This window comes from Pelophylax lessonae, assembly GCF_965119305.1.
Source record: "Pelophylax lessonae genome assembly, chromosome: 12".
Lineage (NCBI taxonomy): Eukaryota > Metazoa > Chordata > Amphibia > Anura > Ranidae > Pelophylax > Pelophylax lessonae.
Genome location: NC_138779.1, coordinates 4,921,986 through 4,942,376, shown reverse-complemented (window position 1 = coordinate 4,942,376; position 20,391 = coordinate 4,921,986). Strand labels below are relative to the sequence as shown.

The 20,391-nt window shown below is 44.4% G+C and overlaps 1 protein-coding gene across 1 annotated transcript in view; it reads right to left on the bottom strand.

The window, feature by feature from the left end:
- LOC309568384 (nephrocystin-4-like) overlaps positions 1-20,391 on the bottom strand; it is a 350,057-nt gene that overhangs the window by 48,242 nt on the left and 281,424 nt on the right. The window contains exons 17-18 of the mRNA XM_082274044.1: positions 14,587-14,715; positions 8,845-9,056 (exon numbers count right to left, since the gene is read on the bottom strand). Of these exons, the coding sequence (XP_082130170.1) occupies positions 8,845-9,056; positions 14,587-14,715 (341 nt within the window). The remainder of the gene's footprint in view (positions 1-8,844; positions 9,057-14,586; positions 14,716-20,391) is intronic.

Below are 20,391 nucleotides of genomic sequence, written 5' to 3'. Positions count from 1 at the left end.
TATAGGTAGCATTGGCCCTCTCTTTGGATACGGTAAGTAAGAGAGAAGCATGCTGGGATGGCTGGGCCAGAAATGACACTGGAAAATGCTTCTATTTATTATGAAAAGCGAAGATCTGCCTGGAAAATATCTTTATCCTTTAATGCAGTCTTTCTAATGAATTTCGCTCAGACTGAATGACAAGCCCTGAAGAAGGTGGCCTTTCCCTGGAAACGTGTTGGATGTATCGAATATTCTTAATCAAAAAAAATATTTTAAACAAATCACCAAGTGAGATAAATGTTTTACTGGACCCTTCTAACCACACCGCCCAAAAACAAAAATCCCTGATAGGAATACTTAAAAAAACAAGCACAGATATATTATAAAGAATGACTCATTTTTTGTCGTCACCCCTCAGGAATAAAATGACAACTTTTTTTCATTTTGTTAAATTAGTCTGATCAGTTACAGATTTACAATTTGCCCAGAAATGAAGCAATTTCCTCGGCTCTTTAGAAGTGCTGTACGTTGCCTAATGTATTCTCGGGCTGTACGCTGCACCTAATCACGACTCTGCTGGCAGTTACATTTAATTCTCAATATCCATTAACAAATCTGTCGAGACGGCTCAGGAATGTACTATGATTAATACATAAGAAATGACCTGATCATTTTTACAAATTCTTGTAATTTACTCACATGGAAAATTGCTTTCTCCACAGTAAAGGAATGTTATATTCTTACCGGCAGATGGCTGACTGGCTCGCCAACCAAAAAGGTGTTTTCATTCCCTAGATGATGAAATTGCAAAATTTCCACAAGGAACCTAAAGCCCTAATCAAGAGAGAAGTTTTGATTTCGGATGATGTGTGGAAGTGTGAGAACCTCTGTCTGGGTTTATTACTTGAAGTTCACAGGAGAAAGCAGCAAAATATTGTTGATGGTCCAGATAAAGTTTATACATCACAGTTGATGTTCATGTAGAGCAGGGGTCTCAAACTGGTGGCCCTCCTAAAGCTGTACTTCCTAAACAGCTATGGGGCCTCCAGTTTGAGACCTCTGATGTAGAGCGTGGGTTCTCAACTTGTGGCCCTCCAGCTGTTGTAGAACTACGATTCCCATGAGGCATTGCAAGGCTAACATTTACCTACATTACTCCAATAGGCAGAGGCATAATGGGACTTGTACTTCCTCAACAGCTGGTGGGGCCGCCAGTTTGAGACCTCTGATGTAGAGCATGGGTTCTCAACTGGTGGCCCTCCAGCTGTAGTGGAAATAAAAGTCCCATAAAAGTCCCATGAGGCATTGCAAGGCGCTGGCAGTTACAAACATGACTCCCAGAGGCAGAGGCATAATGGGACTTTCACATGGTAGTTTCACAACAGCTGGAGTGCCACAGGTTGAGCACCTATGATGTAGAGTTACCCCCCAAGGGGCTGCTGTAGATTAGCTTGTTCTTTCCCAAAGCAGTGCAGAGGCAGCCAGGCACACAGCAACATTCCAGTCTCTCCCGGTCAATAATCAGCCTAGGGTTGGTCTTTTTGGATTTTTAATTTTGAAGAACTTGGGATGGGAATAGGGTGGTATGGGATACTCCAACTTTCCTATTCGCTTGTATGAGGATACTGCACTTCACAGAAAATGTTACTAAGTCCTTTCTTTGGAAGCAAATCCAGCCAGGAATTCTGTAGGTTTGTCCACCCAGAGCAGTGGTCTCCAAATTGCAGGTCTTTGCTTGCTTTTATCTACTATTACTCTGTGCTGAAGAAAACCTTATCTGGATGGTCAAGAATATCTTAGCACTGTCTTCTACAAGCTTCAAGATGTTACCCCATGGCCCTGTGGGTGCTTGAGAGCTGCCTTAAAAAAAGAACCGCCATACCAGATTAGACTACTCATCTACACTGGGTGACCTTTCTGCCTACTGACTGATGTCAGAGAGAACAGGAGGTGAGGGGAAATCTCCCCAACAGGGACACAGCTTACCCTGCCTTACTTCTCCCTCTTAGAGCAAGTCTACGGTTTAGGTTAGGTCCTAAACTGTAGGTAGACTTGCACCAAAAAAAGGAGAAGTAAGGCAGGGTAAGCTAAGGATTTCCCCTCACTAACTGTGCTTGTCTCAGAAGTAATTTAACAAGGATGTTGATTCCCAGATATAGAGATGACCACAAATATGGAACAGCAACCCCATAAAAGTCTTGTATAATGGCTCTTTCGGGTTAATGTTATGTAATCAGCCCTCAAAATTTCCACTCGCCTGTTCACATTTTGCGAGTGGAATTTAATTGAGGGCGAGTGTTCCAGCTCGGCTCAGATGGTGGTGGATCCGCTTGGCTCGGGCTGGGGGCGGGTCTGCTCGGCTTTAGACAAGCTGCCTCCCCAGTCATCTCTATGGAGGGCTCTGTGAGCTGCGCTGCACACTGGGAAGTGTAGTTTCCACCACAGCCCCGCGGATTCTCTCCTCACTTACATGCCGGACTTGAGGCGGCAGAGAAGATGCACGTCCCAGGGCAGCGAGGAGGAGGAAGAAGAGTCGGCAGCGAGAATGCAAACTTCGGGTAACAGCCTACTGGGGGAGAAGTGAGAACCGAGACGTTGGGAAGACCATCAGAGAGAGAGAGAGACATGTCCGAGTGTGTAAGTTTGCACAGGCAGGCAATGTACAGGGATGATGGGTGCAGGCTGTTAACCTACTGACTCACACTCCTACCTACCTTATTCAAATATGAAGTGGAGCACAGTGCAGCCACCCATAGCAGCCTATCAGAACTCAGCTCACTGAGACCACACCAATGTAAGGCAGGCTCTGTTTGGTTACTAGAAATACTGCAGGAGTGTTCAGGTTCTTGTCTCTGTAGTGTGAGGATGTACAGACAGTTGGCCTAGTCACTCAGTGCAGTAGCCATACCAACTGTACTGGCTTCTGAATGGTTGCTATTAGGCCCCGTTTACACCTAGCCTAGCGTTTTATGCACAACATGCATAGGGCAGCCCATTCATTTAAATGGGGATACCCTACATAAGTAGCTCATCGAAATTTTTCTGCATTGTTTTTTTTTTTTTTTTTAACACCATGTATTTTACAGTGCTTTCACATTTTTGCACACAGAAAAACACATGTCAGCTTGTGGTGTTTGGGATGCCATTAACAACGAATGGCACAGCAAACGTGATGTGGTTTTAGCATGTTTTTTTAAATGCACACATACGCAATTTTGCATGAGTTTACAAAACACATATGAACACAAGTATGAGTGGAGCTTTAAGGATGGGGTCGGTGAGAACCCTAGAAAGAAGGTGTCACTCCCGCCTAGTAACTTAGCATAGCCCACCTCTCAACCCTACAGTCTGTATGTAGTGTATATTTACTTAACAAGGCAGTAATGATGATTCCAGTGCCTGTAGTAGCCAATCATATTTTATCCTTATTTTATTTATCCCAGTCAGATCAATAAAATATGCTTGAAGTTAAATTTTTTAAAGAATTGATAAATATTTTTGTAACTTAATTCTGCATACAACATTTAACAGTGTAATTTAATGAGATAATTTAGGAGGGCATGTTTAGGGATGGAATTATAGGCGAGGCAGGGTAGGGTTGGGTGTGGCAACTGGTGGCGAGAAACTCTTAAGGCCTGGCTAGTAGCTCAGGACTTGAAATTTGAGCCCTGACGTAATTGTTCCAAACCTGCTAAAATGCACCTAAGTTTCTCTTTATTATAAAAGTGCAATTTCAAAGCACACTTATCTTTTTTGCCCCACCTAACGCTCACCTGATGTGTACTTACCTCCATCACACAGTCACAGTCCACCAAAATAAGATCATTCTTCAATGAAATATTCTTTGTCTTTCTACAAAATTCTGCCAAGGTAGAAGACACTTAGAAGATGGTCCAAGAGAGGTCTATAGGGATCAACTGTACATGTGGAAATGTTTGTGAAAAGATGTCAGCACTGCAGTGGACCACAGTCCTGGGATGCAGCTGTGTATGCACCTGGTAAGGGGGACCTGTCATATCGACAGTCACCAGCAGCTGCCAAGTCATTATAAAGGTAACTATGCATCAAGGAGAAGAGGGCAGGTGGGAGACACTTAGGAGGTGGTCCAGTAGAAGTCTATAAGGAGTCACTGCACAGGCACATCCAGCATAATGAAACGTTTGCGAAAGGATGTCAACATTGAAGCCAACCACAGCCTCAGGATGAAGCTGTGTGTACACCTGGGAAAGGGAACCTGCCATACCTACCAACATACCAAGACTAGCCATTCCAAAAATGGGACTTCAACAAGATTGCATGATATAAAAAAGTTTGTATTAGAACGTATTTCGTACACAAAGGTAAAAAATAGTCAATTTTAATAAACCATCTTATATTAGCTTGCAAATTCAGAGGTCATGACATCAACCAACTTAATCTAATGTTCTAGAAGGTTGGCTATTAGATCAATAGGTCAATGCATTTCACAGGTTCACCCACTTCTTCAGGACCTTAGACCTCAAATGTTCCCATGTACAATTAAAACAACACTCTACTTCAAAATTGATATTAATTCAATAATACAGAGGAAGCCGCACCAGATAAGTACCCCCCCCCCAGGCCCATGGGGAGGTAAATGCCCACCGTCAGGACCAAACCAAAGCTATTTGAGCTTTATACCTCTAACTTAAAGTATGGTATTAGACACAGGTATTAGCTAGATCAATAGTCTGCTCAAATCCAGCTCAAATCCAGCAGGGAGTGCTCCCACATGTAAGTTTGTTTGAAAATGGCGAACTTTTGATGAGGCCTTGATTGATTCATTTGTTTGAATCCTTTATATACATTTTTTCTTTCAGAGTGGGCTATTGATCTATCTAACATCTGTCCAATAGCATTCTTTAAGTGTGAGGAATAATGCTAAAATGGCATTGGGTAAGAACTTGAAATTTTATTTGAGGCACAAAGATGACTCAACTTATTCATAGTTGGATTGGGGTGATGTAGTTTTTGGTCTCCCCCCTCTGTATGTTTATTAGGCTTCCTTATTAGTTATTCTTCTTTGTGCTTTTTCTTTAGTTTGGTCCTAACGGTGGGCATTTACCTCCCCTATGGGCCGGGGGGGGGGGGGGGACTTATCTGGTGCGGCTTCCTCCGTATCTTCATATCAATTTTGAAGTGGAGCATTATTTTAATTGTACATGAGAACATTCTAGGTGGAAGGTCCTGAAGAAGCGAGTGATCCAGTGAAATGCGTTGACCTATGTATATTGATCTAATTCCCAACCTCCTAGAACATTGGATGTCATCCACACGTATCACTAATTTACTATCAGATATATCGGTCTGGATGTCTCACCACTTCCTCAAACTAAATCCATCCAAAACCGAGCTTATCATTTTTCCTCCACCACGTGCCCCTTCCCCTGATTTCTCTGTCAATATCGATGGCATTACTATCAGCCCATCCCCACATGCCAAGGTCTTAGGTGTTGTCCTGGACTCTGAACTCTCCTTCAAACCCCACAGCCTCCGCAACATCTCCAAAATACGCCCCTTTTTAACCAAAGACACAACAAAGCTCCTAGTTCACTCTCTGGTAATCTCGCGCCTCGACTACTGCAACTCCCTTCTCATTGGCATACCTCTAAACAGGCTATCCCCCCCTTCAATCCATCATGAATGCTGCTGCCAGACTCATCCATCTTACCAATCGCTCAGTGTCCGCTGCTCCTCTCTGTCAAGCCCTCCACTGGCTTCCGCTCACCCAATGAATTAAATTCAAAATACTTACAACATCTTACAAAGCAATCCACAGCTTAGCCCCCAGCTACATCACCAGCCTCGTCTCAAAATACCAACCTAATCACTCTCTGCGTTCCTCTCAAAACCTCCTGCTCTCTAGCTCACTCATCACCTCCTCCCATGCTCGCCTCCAGGACTTTTCCAGAACCTCTCCGATCCTATGGAACTCCTTACCCCTATCTGTGCGATTATCTCCCACCCTTTTAGCTTTTAGGCAATCTCTGAAAACCCTCCTTTTCAAAGAAGCCTATCCTACCAGCCCCTAATAAATGTACCTCATTTTTCTCCATCAACCCATCCCCCACGGTTATTGCCTTTTTGTTTCACTTTACCCTCCCTTCTAGATTGTAAGCTCTAACGAGCAGGGCCCTCTATTTCCTCCTGTTCTGAACTGTATCGTAACTGTATTGTCTTCCCTCACATTGTAAAGCGCTGCGCAAACTGTTGGCGCTATATAAATCCTGTATAATAATAATAATAATAATAATAATAATAATGTCATGACCTCTGGATTTGCAAACTAATATAAGATGGTTTATTACAATTGTCTATTTTTAATCTTGGTGTAATAAATATGTTGTAATAAAAACTTTTTTATATCATGAAATATTTTTGAAATGGTTAGTCTTGCTACATTAGCGTGGGGATAATGCCTCTAGTGGTAATATATTAATGCTAACACTTTTCTCCCATATGTGTCCCTTTCCCATATCTACCAACAGTAACCGGCAGCTATCATGGCTTGATGAAGGTAAAAATACATCTAGGTAGAGAAGGGGCAGGTAGGAGACACTTGGGAAGATGGTCCAGTAGAAGTCCATGGGGACTGACTGCACATGCACATCCAGCATAATGAAAAGCTTGTGAAAGAAGGTCAATACTGTAGTCAATCACAACCACAGGATGAAGCTGTGTATACACTTGGAAAGGGGGGCCTGCCATATCTACCAACAGTCACCAGCAGCTGCCCAACCTTGATGGATGTAAGTATACATCTAGGTGGAGAAAGGGGCAGGTAGGAGACATTTAGTAGATGATCCAGTAGAAGTCTATAGGGATTGACTGCACAGGCACATCCAGAAAAAGTTTTCAAAAGGATGTCAGCACTGCAACCAACCACAAGATGAAGCTGTGTGTACACCTGGGAAGGGGGACCTGCCGTATCTACCAACAGACACTAGCAGCTGCCAAGCCTTGATGAAGGTAGGTATACATAATGGCAGTGAAGAGGCAGGTAGGAGACATTTGGGAGATGGTCTAGTACAGGGGTCTCCAAACTTTTTATACAAAGGGCCAGTTTACTGTCCTTCAGACTTTACGGGGGCTGGACTATGGCCAGTGAGTGTAGAAAAAGTCCCGGTATAAGTTGTAGTAAACAATGCCCCATCTTTGGTTTCAGTGAGAGGAATTGTGCCCCATCGTTGGTGTTATTGGGAGGAATTATGCTCTTTTGTTGGTGTTTTTAGTAGGAATTGTTCCCCATCATTGGTTTCATTGGGCCCCACTGTTGATATCATTGGGAGGAACAGAGCCCTATTTTTGGTGTCAGTGGGAAGAATAGTGCCCCATCGTTTGTGTCATTGGGAGAAATAGTGCCCCATCTTGGAGTCATTGGGAGAAATAGTGCCCAGTCTGGGAGTCATTGGGAGGAATAGTGCCCTAACTTGGAGTCATTGCAAGGAATAGTGCCCCATCTTGGAGTCATTGGGAGGAATAGTGCCCCATCTTGGAGTCATTGGAAGGAATAGTGCCCCATCTTGGAGTCATTGGAAGGAATAGTGCCCCATCCTGGAGTCATTGGGAGGAATAGTGCCCAATCTTGGAGTCATTGGAAGGAATAGTGCCCCATCTTGGAGTCATTGGGAAAAATAGTGCCCAGTCTGGGAGTCATTGGGAGGAATAGTGCCCTATCTTGGAGTCATTGCAAGGAATAGTGCCCCATCTTGGAGTCATTGGGAGGAATAGTGCCCCATCTTGGAGTCATTGGAAGGAATAGTGCCCCATCTTGGAGTCATTGGGAGGAATAGTGCCCAATCTTGGAGTCATTGGGAGGAATAGTGCCCCATCTTAGAGTCATTGGGAGGAATAGCGCCCAATCTTGGAGTCATTGGGAGGAATAGCGCCCAATCTTGGAGTCATTGGGAGGAATAGTGCCCTATCTTGGAGTCATTGGGAGGACTGTGCCCCATCTTGGAATCATTGCAAGGAATGCCCTCCCATCATTAGTGTCATTGGGAGGAACTGTGTCCCTTTTTTGGTGTCAGCGAGTAAAATAGTGCCCCAAGGGCTGGATAAAAGCAGTTTGGTAACCACTGATCTAGTAGATGTCTATAGGGATTGACTGCACAGGCACATCCCGGAAACATTTGTAAAAGGATGCCAACACTGCAGAGGCGTGGACCACATGCACTGGATGAAGGTAAGTATGCACCTGGGAAGGGGGACCTGCCATATGTACCAACAGTAAGCAGCAGCTCCCAAGCCTTGATGAAGGTAATTATATTGTACATCTTGGCGGTGAAAGGGACTTTGGGTAACTGCACTATGTCTAATACACACTTATCCTTTAGAAGGTTTAGTCTGCCAATTCGTGGTGAGATCTTGACCCTTCTGGACCCTTCTAACCATACACCCAAAGGGTGTAGTGAGGGTCGTGGTAAGACCACTGGTCTAGTAGATGTCTATAGGGATTGACTGCACAGGCACATCCAGGAAATGTTTGTAAAAGGATGCCAACACTACAGTGGACTGAATCCAATGGATGAAGGTAAGTATGCTTCTGGGAAGGGGGACCTGCCATATGTACCAACAGTAACCAACAGCTTCCAAGCCTTGTTGAAGGTAATTATACTGTACATCGGACAGAGAAAGGAGATTTGGGTCACTGCCTGATACACACTTATCCTTCTTAGAAGGTTTAGTCTGCCAATTCGTGGTGAGATCTTGACCCTTCTGGACCCTTCTAACCACACACCCAAAGGGTGTGGTGAGGGTCGTGGTGAGATCTTGAGTCCTTGACATTGATCCCCTTCATCTTTCTGCTACAATAAGAGGTCGCTGACTGGGGAATTTTCTTACCAATAAGAATGACTTTCTGTTGATGAGGTTCTCTTCTGACTCGAGCTGTCTGACCGCCATCATTCTCTCCATCTTGCGCCTGTAAGAGGCATCAGTTTCGCTGTTTGGCCGCTGGTAGGCCATGCTAGCTTCCTTCATCCGGCTGTACAACATGGATGCCAATTCACTGTCTAAGTCGGCCAGCTTCTGAGCCTGGGAAACATTCTTCTTGGCTGAAGGTACACAAAAGAGGATATTCAGTAAAAATGATCACTGCGCTCAGTCACACAATGACTCGCCATTAGACATAATTGAACTTGAAGAGACTTATCAAATGCGCGGTAATAAGCGTAGCCTTGGTACAAGGTAAGTCGTTTTGTGTGTGACTGGCCTATGCAATAAGTGTAATTAAGCTCGATTGTCAGGCCTTGTTGCAGTATGCACCGTTTTACACAGAGCTGATTTTCCTTTTGCCAAGAACATGTATGGCTCCCATTGTCTGCTAAAATTTGGATCGCTTCATCTTCATTTGTCAGTGGAATTAATCACCTTCATACAGCTTATAATCATACAGCAGATGTATTACAATTCAATGCTGAAAATTACATTTAATATAATAAATTATTTTTTTTACACCTAAAAATATCATCAATTACACCTTAATCGACATTTATCAAGGGTCACTGACAGGTGCCAAGCCTCAACAGAAAGGCAGCTGATTGCCGAGTTCCCAATCACTTTACAGATCTCCAACCCCCACCCGCACAATCCAGCACAGGGGACTAAGGCCTCATTCACAGGGGTGTACTTAAATCAGAATTCCAATCTAGAACTAATGAAGCTAAAAACGGCTCCCACCCCCCCCCCCCCCTTCTAACACCTACATTATATTGTAAAAAGTATTGGGACGATAAAAGAGAGAGGCGCCTCTAAGTGAAGACTTTAACAGTATATTCAGGATAAAAAAAATTGGCAATATGCATATCGGTCATGTCACGACCCCGCACCGCTGAAGCCATCTGCGTCCCAAGCCTCGTTTTGATTTACCGTATATACTCGAGTATAAACCGACCCGAATATAAGCCGAGGCACCTAATTTTACCACAAAAAAACTGGGAAAACGTATTGACTCGAGTATAAACCTAGGGTGGGAAATGCAGCAGCTACTGGACCCAACTGGACTACCATGAGACCCAAAACAGGGGCTGCGGGCATGGTGCAGGGGCTGCGGGCATGGTGCAGGGGCTGCGGACATGGTACAGGAGATGGTACAGGCATGGCGAAGGAGATGGTTCAGGCATGGCACAGGAGATGGTACAGGCATGGCACAGGAGATGGTTCAGGCATGGCACAGGAGATGGTACAGGCATGGCACAGGAGATGGTTCAGGCATGGCACAGGAGATGGTTCAGGCATGGCACAGGAGATGGTTCAGGCATGGCACAGGAGATGGTACAGGCATGGCACAGGAGATGGTTCAGGCATGGCACAGGAGATGGTTCAGGCATGGCACAGGAGATGGTACAGGCATGGCACAGTATATGATTCAGGCATGGCACAGGAGATGGTTCAGGCATGGCACAGGAGATGGTTCAGGCATTGGCATAGGAGATGGTACAGGCATGGCACAGTATATGATTCAGGCATGGCACAGGAGATGGTTCAGGCATGGTACAGCAGATGGTACAGGCATGGTGAAGGAGATGGTACAGGCATGGCACAAGAGATGGTTCAGGCATGGCACAGGAGATGTTCAGGCATGGCATAGTATATGGTACAGGCATGGCATAGTATATGGTACAGGCATGGTACAGGAGATGCAGTGCTGCGGGCATGGTACAAGAGAATCTCCTGTACCATGCCCGCAGCACTGCATCTCCTGAGGAGATGCAGGGGCTGCGTGCGGAGGAATCTCATTTACCTTTCCGCCTTACAGTGCATTGCAAAAGTATTGAACTTGAACTTTGCCCCCTTGAACTTTGCGACCTTTTGCCACATTTCAGGCTTCAAACATAAAGATATAAAACTGTATTTTTTTGTGAAGAATCAACAACAAGTGGGACACAATCATTAAGTGGAACTTTTTTAACAAATAAAAACTGAAAAATTGGGCGTGCAAAATTATTCAGCCCCCTTAAGTTAATACTTTGTAGCGCCACCTTTTGCTGCGATTACAGCTGTAAGTCGCTTGGTGTATATCTCTAACAGTTTTGCACAACGAGAGACTGAAATTTTTGCCCATTCCTCCTTGCAAAACAGCTCGAGCTCAGTGAGATTGGATGGAGAGCGTTTGTGAACAGCAGTTTTCAGTTCTTTCCACAGATTCTCAATTGGATTCAGGTCTGGACTTTGACTTGGCCATTCTAACACCTGGATATGTTTATTTGTGAACCATTCCATTGTAGATTTTGCTGTATGTTTTGGATCATTGTCTTGTTGGAAGACAAATCTCCGTCCCAGTCTCAGGTCTTTTGCAGACTCCATCAGGTTTTCTTCCAGAATGGTCCTGTATTTGGCTCCATCCATCTTCCCATCAATTTTAACCATCTTCCCTGTCCCTGCTGAAGAAAAGCAGGCCCAAACCATGATGCTGCCACCGCCATGTTTGACAGTGGGGATGGTGTGTTCAGGGTGATGAGCTGTGTTGCTTTTACGCCAAACATAACGTTTTGCATTGTTGCCAAAAAGTTTGATTTTGGTTTCATCTGACCAGAGCCCCTTCTTCCACATGTTTGGTGTCTCCCAGGTGGCTTGTGGCAAACTTTAAACGACACTTTTTATGGATATCTTTAAGAAATGGCTTTCTTCTTGCCACTCTTCCATAAAGGCCAGATTTGTGCAGTATACGACTGATTGTCGTATATTTCAATATTATCGCTTGCACAGTGCTCCTTGGGATGTTTAAAGCTTGGGAAATCTTTTTGTATCCAAATCCGGCTTTAAACTTCTCCACAACAGTATCTCGGACCTGCCTGGTGTGTTCCTTGTTCTTCATGATGCTCTCTGCGCTTTAAACGGACCTCTGAGACTATCACAGTGCAGGTGCATTTATACGGAGACTTGATTACACACAGGTGGATTCTATTTATCATCATTAGTCATTTAGGTCAACATTGGATCATTCAGAGATCCTCACTGAACTTCTGGAGAGAGTTTGCTGCACTGAAAGTAAAGGGGCTGAATAATTTTGCACACCCAATTTTTCAGTTTTTTTATTTGTTAACAAAGTTTGAAATATCCAATAAATTTCGTTCCACTTCATGATTGTGTCCCACTTGTTGTTGATTCTTCACAAAAAATTACAGTTTTATATCTTTATGTTTGAAGCCTGAAATGTGTCAAAAGGTCGCAAAGTTCAAGGGGGCCGAATACTTTTGCAAGGCACTGTACATTTAAAAATTGCGCCGCATGGCGCCAACACATCACCGCGCATGTGCCGTCTGCCCGGGAATACCTGATTGTATACAGGCTTTCCCGAGCAGCGGCGACGCATGCGCACTGACGGGGGAAAAAGTAAGTGAGACCGTGAATTGAGTATAAGCCGAGGGGGGCTTTTTCAACATAAAAAAACATGCTGAAAAAGTCGGCTTATACTCGAGTATATACAGTACATCCATAGACAGTGACCAGCGTGTTTGTACAGAGAGCATTTCCTTTTGCAGGACGCCGCCAGCGCATGGGACCGACGTCCACCGAGGATCATTTGTTCCACCGCTCATTGATGTGCCTGATTTTATCACTTCCATGTGAGTTGCCAATTGTTTTTATCCTGAATAAACTGTTAAAGTCTGCAATTAGAGGTACCTCTCTCTTTTATCTTCTTTGCAGTCCTGGAAACCTGGTTTCAGTTCCTTCTGATGACAGCCCTAAGTACATGGACTTTGTAGTACTTCTATGAAGTGCATGGACTTTGTTACCCCCCCCCCCTTTTCCTTTTTTTATGCCCTCCTCCATGCCTCCTGCTTTCTAGATCTGCAGCTTTAGCCCGTAGGGTTCAAAATTGCCCCGATGTGCAATTATTCCCATCCTTTGCGAAGAGTAACTGGCAGAGGCGTGTGCATGCACCTCGGAGCTGCAGGCAAAGTTTGACATACGGGCAGGAGCAGGTGCATGCTGATTCCCTCCCTCCCACCAGCCTGTTGTAACTGAATTACAGATTTTTTTTTTCTTTTTTTTTTGGGGGGGGGGGGTCGTGTCCTACGATGTAAATCCATCGTCAATCACGCCCCCCCACCGGACGCAAAAAAGAAAAAATAACAAAGACACTCCCCCCATTGGTAGAGGCTGGCTGCCTACTGCAGGCCCTTATATAGCTAAGAGGCGGGGCCACCCGGGATCTGGGGGGATTTATTTTTTAATAAAAGTATTGTCAAAAACTGTCTAAGTGTTTTTATCACCTTGTGACACTTTTTGGTGAATAAGTAGGGGTACTATGTACCCAAAATCTATTCACATTGGGGTGGGGCAGAATCTGGGGGCCCCCTTCTTAAAGTGGGGTATCAGATTCCGGTTCGCCCCCTGCCCGCAGACCACCACAGCCAGCAGCCACAGTTGTGGGGATGGGGCCCTTGTCACCATCAACATGGGACGACATGCTTTGGGGTGGGGGGTGGCAAAGCCCTTCCTGCCCCACAGCACCCACCCCCCATGTTGAGGGCATGTGACCTGGTATGGTTCAAAAAGGGGGGGGTGTCCCCCCCCTTTCCTGACCTACCTGGGCTGCATGCCTGGATAAGGGTCTGGTACAGATTTTGGGGGGGGGACCCCACACCGGTTTTTTGATTTTTTTTTTTTAATTTTGGTGTGGAAATCCCCTTAAAATCCATACTAGACCTGAAAGGCTTGGTATGGACTGGGGGGGTGGACCCCGCAGCGTTTTTTTTTTTCATACTTTTTAAATGTCTGCTTTTTTTTTTTTTTTTACAATCAGCTATGAGCAGGGAGCCGGCTTCCCAGCCCGTTCCTTAGCAACCAGCTCAATGTGATAAAATACTGCACTAATTAATGCAGTAATTATCACTAATTATTAATAATAATTAGATAAGTAATTATCGAATAAATACAGCATTCTGTATTTACAGCGGAGTTCCACCCAAAAGTGGAACTTCTGCTCATTTGCTTCCTCCCCCCCCTCCAGTGCCACAACTGGCACCTGTCAGGGGGGAATGGGTACATGTTTTTGACAGGTACCCTTCCCCACTTCAAGGAGACAGCACTCCTTGGAAGTTTCGTCCAGCTTCTCCTCCCCCTGCCGCCGAGCCAATCAGAATGCGCAGCGAGCGTCGTGCATGCACAGTGGGGAACCAGCTGTGAAGCCGGAAGGCTTGTTTGTTTCCCTTATAGTAAATAGTGGCGGCAGCACCGAAAATCGGCTGGGGCGCTGACATTGCAGGGTTCCCTGGACAGGTAAGTGTCTATATGTTAAAAGTCAGCAGCTACAGGATTTGTACCGGATTTGTAGCTGCTGACTTTTCATTTTTTTTCCACAGCTGGAACTCCTCTTTAACTACAAATTCTTAGTGAATTGAACATTTGTACAATTGTTACCGCATGCGGCATTTCACTGCATAAGATTAGCCGTTATTTAACTCTTCGTGAATTGACCCCATTGTATGGTGCTAATACACGAGGAGTTGCGCCCTCTTGTGTGTGTTTTGCACGTCTAAACCTTGCCTAAAAGAAATTTAAACTGAATTTACTTTGGAAAACAAAAAACATTGCCACTGGATGAAGACAACATTTCTGGTTTTGGTAAATACGTACTGCCCAAGGGTCGGCTTGAAAACAGGCTGCCTCCGTGAAAGCTACTTCTACCGTCATGGGAGGTGATGATACGAGACCGCGATGCGGGAAGAGATTCTGATCTCTTTAATCTCTGGTCTGGAAGGTGACCTGTAATAGGAAAACATTGCTGTTCATGAGTTCTGGTTTTCTCTAATATACTGTAGGCTTTAAGTAAAATAAACCACAAATCAAATAGAAAACTCAAATGCAAAGTAGGAATTTAAATGTACCTTTAAGGTATATTTCCAATACAGAAAATCATTTATAAATGATAAAAATATAATTTATGGTATATACACATACACATATTACCAAAAGTATTGGGACGCCTGCCTTTACACGCTCATGAAATTTAATGGCATCCCAGTCTTAGTCCGTAGGGTTCAATATTGAGTTGGCCCATCCTTTGCAGCTATAACAGCTTCAACTCTTCTGGGAAGTGTGTCTATGGCTGTGATGGCGAACCTTGGCACCCCAGAGGCTTTGGAACTACATTTCCCATGATGCTCCACTACACTGTAGAGTACATGGGCATCATGGGAAATGTATTTCCAAAACATCTGGGGTGCCAAGGTTGGCCACCACTGGTCTATATGAATGTTTCATTCCAGCCTTAGTCCGTAGGGTTCAATATTGAGTTGGCCCACCCTTTGCAGCTATAACAACTTCAACTCTTGTGACTCATTAGTGTTACAAGGTCTCAGGTGTGAATGGGGAGCAGGTGTTTTAAATTGGTGTTATCGCTCTCACTCTCTCATACTGGTCACTGGAAGTTCAACATGGCACCTCATGGCAAAAAACTCTCTGAAGATCTAAAAAAAAAAATTGTTGCTCTACATAAAGATGGCCTAGGCCAGTGATGGTGAACCTTGGCACCCCAGATGTTTTGGAACTACATTTCCCATGATGCTTCACTACACTGCAGAGTACATGGGCATCATGGGAAATGTAGTTCCAAAACATCTGGGGTGCCAAGGTTGGCCACCACAGGTCTATGGGAATGTTTAATTCCAGCCTTAGTCCGTAGAGTTCAATATTGAGTTGGCCCACCCTTTGCAGCTATAACAGCTTCAACTCTTGTGACTCGTTAGTGTTACAAGGTCTCAGGTGTGAATGGGGAGCAGGTGTTTCAAATTGGTGTTATCGCTCTCACTCTCTCATACTGGTCACTGGAAGTTCAACATGGCACCTCATGGCAAAAAACTCTCTGAAGATCTGAAAAAAAAGAATTGTTGCTCTACATAAAGATGGTGAACCTTGGCACCCCAGATGTTTTGAAACTACATTTCCCATGATGCTCACCTACACTGCAGAGTGAATGAGCATCATGGGAAATGTAGTTCCAAAACATCTGGGGTACCAAGGTTCGCCATCACTGGCCTAGGCTATAAGAAGACTGCCAAGACCCTGAAACTGAGCTGCAGCATGATGGCCAAAATCATACAGTGGTTTAACCACTTAAGTCCCAGAGGATTTGGCTGCTCAAAGACCAGGCGCCATTTTGCGATTCGGCACTGCGTGACTTTAACGGACAATTGCGTGGTCATGCGATGCTGTACCTAAACGAAATTGACGTCCTTTTTTCCCACAAACAGAGCTTTCTTTTGGTGGTATTTGATCACCTGTGCGATTTTTATTTTTTGCGCTATAAACAAAAAAAGAGCGACAATTTTGAAAAAATAACAATATTTTTCACATTTTTTTATATGAAATTCTAAAAAAAAATGTAAAAATCAAAAATGTTTAACATTTTAGGCCAATTTGTTTTCAGCTACATATTTTTGGTAAAAAAAAAAAATCTCAATAAGCATATTTGATTGGTTTGCACAAAAGTTATTGCTTTTGCTAACTACGGGAAAGATTTACGTCATTTTTATTGTTTTTTTTTAACTAGTAATGGCGGCGATCTGTAATTTTTTTTGCGGGGCTGCGACATTGCGGCAGACAGATCGGACCCCTGACTGACATTTTTGACACTTTTGGGGGTACCAGTGACATTACTACAGTAATCAGTGCTATACATATGCACTGTTACTGTCAAAATGACACTGGCAGGGAAGGGGTTAACTTTAATGGTGATCAGTGGGTTAAATGTATCCCTAGGGGCATGATTCTAACTGTGGGGGCGTGGCTTGTGATGTAACCACAGAGACATATGATCCTACATAGCAGGATCGTATAGTCTCTGACTTACATCAGGGAGAATGACAGACGGCTGTGTTTACATCAGCCGCCTGCCTTTCTCCCTCTCCTGTGGGAGATCGCAAGTGGCCGGCAGAGCCGGCGGTCAAACGCGCGGGGATCCCTGTGAACCAGCGGGGGCGGGAGCACACCTCCGGCGGCGCGCTCGCCCCCTACAGGCTCCTGGGCGAGCGAAGTAGCCCTGGAGCGGCTGACTGCCGCAGTAAATAGTCGTGCGGCGGTCGTCAACAGGACGGGTTCCACTCAGAACAGGCCTCGCCATGGTCGACCAAAGAAGTTGAGTGAATGTGCTCAGCGTCATATCCAGAGTCTTTTCTTGTTTCTATAATAAAAAATAAAAAAACCTTTCGGCCTCATGCCCAGGTTGGTATGGTCTCCCCCTCCCTCCTCATACTGTTTTAGGAGGGGCGAAGGGGAAACCTAAAATATATCTGTTCTTTTGTTTTATAATAGGTTATTTTATAGCATATTTTGATGTGGCTTTTCAGGAGACAAGCAGTATCAGGGGCGCAAGTAAGAAGACACCACCTGTATACTCTTCCTCCAATACCCACTGCACCAAAGATATATGTTTATGGAATTTTGTTATATTCCTTTGATGTTCACATGTCTCGAAAACTTCAATAAAAACATTGGAAACAAAAAAACCCAATGGTGATCAAATACCACTTTGACTCAGGCTTATTTCCAAAAAAATATGATCTATTCCCCTAAATGGCTTCAATACACACCCCCACCACACCACCCCCCTGTAAGTGTACAAACACCCTCCATACAGACGATTCATGTTAAATTTCTAAACTGCCTCGGCTTATTACATAACCTTCCTTCTTACTAATACATCAAAATGACCTGCACTGCTAATAAAAATCAAAAAGCATGAAACGAATAAAGGAATAAAATATTCCAGCTATATACCATACAACAACCAGCGAACGCTCGTCTTTGGGCTTTGATGTACAGGAAGCCTCCAGTGGCTACAGACGAGGCGGCTGTAAAAGCTTGACAACTTCAAAGAATGTAAAAACCGTGTTGTCAACATTCTATCCAAGCAGCCAGCCTCCGAAAAAGAGATGCATTTAGCTTTATGTACAGGAGAGATGTTTTATGGATGTCGACGATTCAATCCATTACTTCTTGTATGCGATAATTTTATTCCATTTTACCGAGGGAACTCACAGAGGGGAAAAGAAAACGGAGACGTAAAAGAGTCAGGATGAAGGCAAAGCTCTGAGAAAATGCTTCTTGATGTTCTCTCGCTCTTCAAACTTTAATCCCATTGTGTTGGAGGACGGAGCTGCGAGGCATATTTTGTGCCGGATGGGATCTTTTTTTTTTTTTGCTAGTTCTCCCATCGTGTTATTTAACAATTTTTAACTTTTTTTTTTAGGTTATTAGAGAAGAGTTCCTGCTTTGGATGGCTTAAAGGGTAACCCCGCTTAGAGAATTAAAAAAAACGGCATATGGTAACCCTCCTTCTCCATCAAATTAGGAAAAAGTAGGAAAAGTTTGCCCATTTACAAAGAAATGAAGGGTCTATAATTGTTATTGTAGGTGTATTTTAACCACTTAAGCCCCGGAGGATTTGGCTGCTAAAAGACCAGGGGGTTTTTTGCGATTTTTTACTGCGTGACTTTAACGGACAATTGCGCGGTCGTGCGACGCTGTACCTAAACTAATTTGACGTCCTTTTTTTCCCACAAACAGAGCTTTCTTTTGGTGGTATTTGATCACCTGTGCGATTTTTTGATCATGCGCTATAAACAAAAAAAGAGCGTCAATTTTGCAAAAATAACAATATTTTTCACATTTTTTTATATGAAATTCCCCCCAAAAAAAATGTAAAAATCAAAATTTTTTAACATTTTCGGCCAATTTGTTTTATGCTACATATGTTTGGTAAAAAAAATCGCAAAAAGCGTATTTTGATTGGTTTGCGCAAAAGTTATCGCGTTTACTAACAAAGGGAAAGATTTCTGTAATTTTTGGTGTTTTTTTTTTTAATGCGTAATGGCGGCGATCTGCGATTTTTTTGCGGTACTGCGACATTGCGGTGGACAGATCGGACCCTTGACTGACATTTTTGACACTTTTGGGGGTACCAGTGACATTACTGCAGTAATCAGTGCTATACATATGCACTGTTACTGCAAAAATGACACTGGCAGGGAAGGGGTTAACTGTATTGGAGAGGGAGGGGTTAAGTGTGTCCTAGGGGCGTGCTTCTAACTGTATAGGGACATTGCTATTGGTATAAAAACAAAGATCAACGGTCCTACATAGTAGAACTGTCTGATCTTCATTTTTACACCAGGGAGAATGACGGGCGGCTTGTTTACATAAGCCGCTCCGCCTTTCTCCTTTCACCGGAGCGATCGTAGTGTGACCGGCGGACATCGGGTCCGCCGGTCACACGCACTGACTTGTCAGTGAACGAGCCGCGGCGGGCGCGCGCCCGCCCGCAATTGGCTCTCAAGTCAGTGACAGGCGAGTGACGTATCCATACGTCACTCTGCCTGGCCGGGGCTGACCGCCGCAGTATATAGTCGTGCGGCAGTCGGCAACCGGTTAAATGATAGAGACAGAATATCAACCAAAAATCCAGAAATGTTATAAATGGAGTTGCAGTTCTGTGAGTGAAATAAATATTTGATCCCCTACAAACCAACAATAATGCTGGCTCCCACAGACTGTGTCAGGGAAGAACCTTGAGAAGAACTGGCGGACATGCCAAAGCCCAAGATGGCCGCGTGCATGCTCATTAGCAATAGATACGTGATGGTGCATTGCCGCACGCAGCGGCAAATTGGCATTCGGCATGGTGCGTGCTAATTAGTGCTAATTGCCAACATTCACTGCCTATATAAACTCAGCACTGGCTGTCATTCATTGCTGGATTATCTTCAGCTAGTACTGGTGTTCCTTGTGCCTTGAAAGCTTCAGCTTGATTACCCGTTACCGACCCAGCTATTCTTAACCTGCTCTGGCTTATCTCCTGGCTCTGAACCCGGCTTGCTTTACGGACTTTCTCCTGCCTGCTCCTGATTGACTTCTCGTGTTTGACCTCGGCTTGATCCCGACTACTCTACCTGCCTCTGTTCCTGATTGACCTTCCAGTTTGACCCTCGGCCTGGCTATTGACCTTGATAGCACTGATCTGTCTGCTCTTCCAGTGATCCAGTGGCGGTGACCACCTTATCCACTACAGATTAGTTTCCTGGAGCAGCTACACCTGCAGGCAACCCGTGCACCTTTGCACCATCTCCAGAGGTGCTCTGCACTCAGCCGCAAGGGGGGCCCTCTCGTCACCTCAGCCTCCAGCCTGATTCCTGACAGACTGGCTACAGTAGGTGCTCATGTGGTACACAGATTAGTCCTGTCAATGTAAGAAGATGCTCCTAACGACAACTCATTATGTGTATAAGAGATATCTGTCCACAGAATTTCTTCCATTCAAACCTCACCATTGTCACAATCAGGGGTCAGGCTTGAAGACCAGTTGCTATAGCAGTGGAAGCTCACACAGGAACCAGCAGGATAGGAACGCAGGCAGGTCACCCTGGCAGATGATTCAGGCTCATC